General features: G+C 37.8%; 1 protein-coding gene across 1 annotated transcript; it reads left to right on the top strand.

Annotated features, from left to right (window-relative positions):
- Window positions 1–1,468: 1,468 nt before the first annotated feature.
- LOC132270817 (7-deoxyloganetic acid glucosyl transferase-like) lies at window positions 1,469–4,077 on the top strand. The gene is made up of 3 exons (XM_059772024.1): window positions 1,469–2,140; window positions 2,399–3,338; window positions 3,583–4,077. Exons 1-3 carry the CDS (start codon window positions 1,627–1,629, stop codon window positions 3,620–3,622), a joined length of 1,494 nt encoding a protein of 497 aa, XP_059628007.1. The 5' UTR covers window positions 1,469–1,626; the 3' UTR covers window positions 3,623–4,077.
- The last annotated feature ends 451 nt before the right edge of the window (window positions 4,078–4,528 follow it).

Below are 4,528 nucleotides of genomic sequence, written 5' to 3'. Positions count from 1 at the left end.
ACATTAATGTATTTAATTACTAATTAGTAAGGTTGTCACGCGTGAGTTTTTATATTTTATAGAAAAAGAAGATAGTCAAATTAGGAAACTATATCAGGCAAAAAAAAAAAAAAAAAAAAAAAAATTATGAAACTATATTAAATAAGGTGCGGTTGACAACTCCATTCAATGTATAAATTCTGAAAAAAAATCAAACAGGCATATTCAACTTAGTGCCTTTGATAACCAGTTAGGAGCTTAGAATCCACTTAAAAAGTTTATTAACCGCTTAAAATAGAATAAAATTAAAATTGAGAGAAACTTTATGTTAGAGGGGTCTTGTTTCATATTAAATTGGTTATGTTACACTATTAAGATAAGTGTTCGTCTCATTACAAGTGAGATATCGTAACCAAATCAAGTTGTTGTTAGTGTCCCCAAGTGCCCACCCAGATGAAGTCCGAGTAGCACAGGCTAAACTTCATTTCACTAAAAAAAAAAAAACACAATTATCAAAGAATTAAATTCATAATTTATAAGTAGCATTGAAAATATTAGAAAGTAATAACGGCATTCTTTGTTATCAATTTCTAAAAACTATTTTCTAAATAACAAATTTTACAAAACAATTTTTTTTCTTCTGCATGTAGTTTTATAAGTTTTCATACTTCTATGAGGTTGAAGAGTACGTGGAGGAAACAATATATATTTGTGCTAATTAAGAAATTAACCAAGTGGTTCAGAGACAAAATTAAGGATGACAATGGAGTGGATTTGGGACCATCAAGAGATTGATCAGCATTGCCGTCAATCCATTCGTGCTAAGTAGTTGTCTAGAGAGTATGTTGGCAAGAAAGAAACTCAAAGCAATTGTCCGGAGCTTGCATGAGGGGTGGAACATGTGATTTAATTCAAGAGGAGTGATAGATTTTCTGACTTCAATTGCCGACTACTCCCCTAAATATAACGTGATTGGGAATGAGTTGAAGAGAAAGAGATATTTACAGAAATTTTTTTAAGAGTTTCAATGGAATCCAACCACGTTATATTTGGGAAAAGAATCGATAATTAACCTCGAAAAACCTATCATTTTTCTTAATTCAATGCAAAATGAAGAGGTTATTAAACCAAAGTATGAAAAATATTAAGACAAATTCAAATTTTAAAAAGGATTCCCTACCACCTCAAACAACTACTCATGCTGAAAGCTACACAGCTTATAAGTTCTGTCTCATGATATCAATAATCATGCCACCAGTTCCTCAAGTTTCTGGATCTTGTCCCTCTCTCAACAATTGCAAAGTTGTATTTTTGAATAATTATTTGGGCATCTCTTGGGTACCACAGTCATCCAACAGATTGGGTATGCCCAAAAAATTTTTGTCAACTATTATGATGTCACGTACCAAAATTTTGGCACGAAGATCTGGTCCACTGCTTCTAGACTATATATATATATATATATATATATATATATATATATAATACACCGAGTCAACGTTTCACAAAAATAAAAAAATAAAATAAAAGTATTTATCGTGAATGAGAGAGAATTCCGGTTAGATCATTCTTATATTTCAAGTTTTTCCAGACCAAAACCATACTCTACAATTGTGTTACAGCTTAGAGTGTAGACAAATCTTTTAGATGGATCACCAACCAGCGACACTCCCACCTCACATACTCTTATTTCCTGTGCCGATTCAGGGCCATGTGAACCCCATGCTCAAGCTAGCCGAGCTTCTCTGCTTTCATGACCTCCATGTCACCATGCTCATCTCCGAGTATTGTCACAGTCGCCTCCTACGCCACGGCAACATCCAATCTCGCTCCCTTCTCAATCCTGCATTTCGCTTCAAGACTATACCAGATGGCCTCCCCGAAGACCACCCGCGTGTTGGTGTACGAGCTTTGGAAGCTATGCCCCCTAATGTAACAGGACCGCTTTTCAGCGAGTTGATGACATCCACTAGTTGCCTGGCCTCTGAAACCCGGAGGCCGGTGACATGCATCATAGCAGACGGGATCCTGAGTTTTGTAGGCGGTTTCGCTTTAGAAAAGGGAATACCAATCATTTATTTTCCTTCCATCAGCGCTTGCTCCTACTGGGCTTGTTTCTGTATTCCCCAAATCATTGAAGCAGATGAAATTCCCTTGAAAGGTATGTTATCCATGCCACGCACCTTTTTTTTTTTTTTTTTTTTTCCGAGATAATCAGGATGTCCGGAACTTTGCCCCGACTAATCAACGGAACTAGTGTAAGGCGACCCTCTATATGAATCTGGTAAAACTGGACATGTGTCCACATTGGTCACCTCCATGCCACTCTTGTTTTCATTTTTTTTTTTTCACAAATTAATGCAAGACTTAATAGAAAAGGAACATTTTTTTTTTTATTTTTTTTATTTTATGTGTTCAGGAAATGGCATGGGCTTACTTGTAAAAAGCATCCCGGGCACGGAAGGTTTTCTCCGGCGGCGCGACCTCCCCAGTATTTGCCGTGCCAACGATATCAACGACCCACCTCTTCAATTCATAAAGACTGAGTGCAGAAAAAATCTTGTAGCCCATGCCCTCGTAATGAACACCTTTGACGAATTAGAAGGATCCATGCTCTCTCATTTGCGCACTCACTTCCCTAATATATACACCATCGGGCCATTGAACACACACCTGAGAACCAGACTCGCCACCGAGATGACGACATCCTCCTCCTCATCCTCAACTTCTTCTGGTAGTTTTTGGGAAGAAGACCGGAACTGCTTGAGGTGGCTGCATTCCCAGCCGTCCAAGTCCGTCATCTACGTGAGCTTCGGAAGTATCACTGTAATGACAAGGGAGCAGTACATGGAGTTCTGGTACGGTTTGGTGAATAGTGGGCAGAGGTTCTTGTGGGTCATAAGGCCTGACTTCATTGCTGCCGGAGAAGATGGGGAGAGTCAGATTCCGGTGGAGCTGGAGGAGGGTACAAGGCAAAGAGGGTTCATGGTAGGTTGGGCCCCACAGGAAGAGGTGTTGGCACACCCTGCTATTGGTGGATTTCTGACCCACAGCGGGTGGAATTCAACAATGGAGAGTATAACTGCTGGAGTGCCGATGATTTGTTGGCCTTACTTTGCGGACCAAATGGTTAATAGTAGGTTAGTGAGTGAGGTTTGGAAGCTTGGTTTGGACATGAAAGATACGTGTGATCGAGTCACGATTGAGAAGATGGTTAGAGATCTGATGGCAGTGAGGAAGGAGGAGTTCCAGCAACACGTGGATCAGACGGCAAAGATGGCTAAGCGAGCTGTGAGTGAGGGCGGATCATCATACTGTAATTTGGACCGTCTAATTCAGGACATAAAATCGATGATTGTGTAAGCATATATGTAATTGATGTTATTTATGTTAAAATTAGAAAATTCTAAAAATTAAAATGAAGTTAAGCTCTCGTAGAACTCCGAAAAGTTTGATATTGCCTCTTTTTATTAATTGTATATTATCAATAACTTGTTGGTATGTCTATTACAATCAATATATAATATATATATATACATTTTGAAATAGTAAGAATATCTTTAGAAGGTATCATGACCTAAGTCACACCATTTGTGTGTATAGGGTGCCGCATCGTAGCTCCGAACGCGAATTAACGCTTTGATCGAGAGCGGGTGCGGCTGCAATTCGCGAATTCATATTTCAAATTCGCATATGGAGAAGTAGACGATGTTTTTTGCTTCTGACGAAAGGAAAAAAACAGAAGAAGAATGATTGTTGTAGGCTTGGTGAAGCTTGAGGTACATAAATACATCAAAGAAATTCTCCAATCCAAAGACTTGAGAACTCGAATAGAAGCTAAAATCACCCTAATTGAATGGGAATGGTAGAGAATCATCGGCCTCCACCTAGACGACCAGATTGATTCGTCCTCTTCTAACCATGGCTTATCGCTTGCCAAGTTTGATATATCCCACCGCTGTGCCCTACGTTTGTTGAGGTTGAGTGGTTTGTTTGGTGCTATATGCATATGCATTTAGACGATGTTTTCTTGGGCCTCTTGTTTTTAGGTCTTTATTGTTGGCCTTGTTTTGTTCTAAATGTATTCTCTCATTGGCCCAATATATATTTATCCAATTTATCTATGAAATTGCCTAAATTTCCTATATATATATATATATATATATATATATTCAGTATCCAATAATATATTTGAAATACAATAGCAACAAAAATATATTTATTAAATTAATATGATCATATTTCACATAAAATTAATATATAAACATAAACATATATACTATATAGACACATTTGTGATGCTCTCGCTGTGACCTAACTTTAAACTTTGCAGCTCTCGCTTTCCCATTCCTGCTACCACTCACACATTATGTTAGTTAGATCATGACTAGAATATGAGTCAATAAAGATGGCCGAGCCATGTCAACTTAGTTCTGCAGTTGCCATGCATCATCATACTTCATGATAAAATCGCTTTCTTTCAAACAAGTTACATAACTAGTGGTTTTCCATATGCCTCTTAATTGGACTTCTCTATCTGAAAAGTCAA

Source organism: Cornus florida, unplaced genomic scaffold (genome assembly GCF_030987335.1).
Source record: "Cornus florida cultivar Cherokee Brave unplaced genomic scaffold, ASM3098733v1 CherokeeBrave_3.0.0_Hap2_Chr08, whole genome shotgun sequence".
In the NCBI taxonomy this organism is placed as follows: Eukaryota; Viridiplantae; Streptophyta; class Magnoliopsida; order Cornales; family Cornaceae; genus Cornus; species Cornus florida.
The sequence above is the reverse complement of the archived record's forward strand: the minus strand, read 5'-3'. Positions and strand labels throughout refer to the sequence as shown.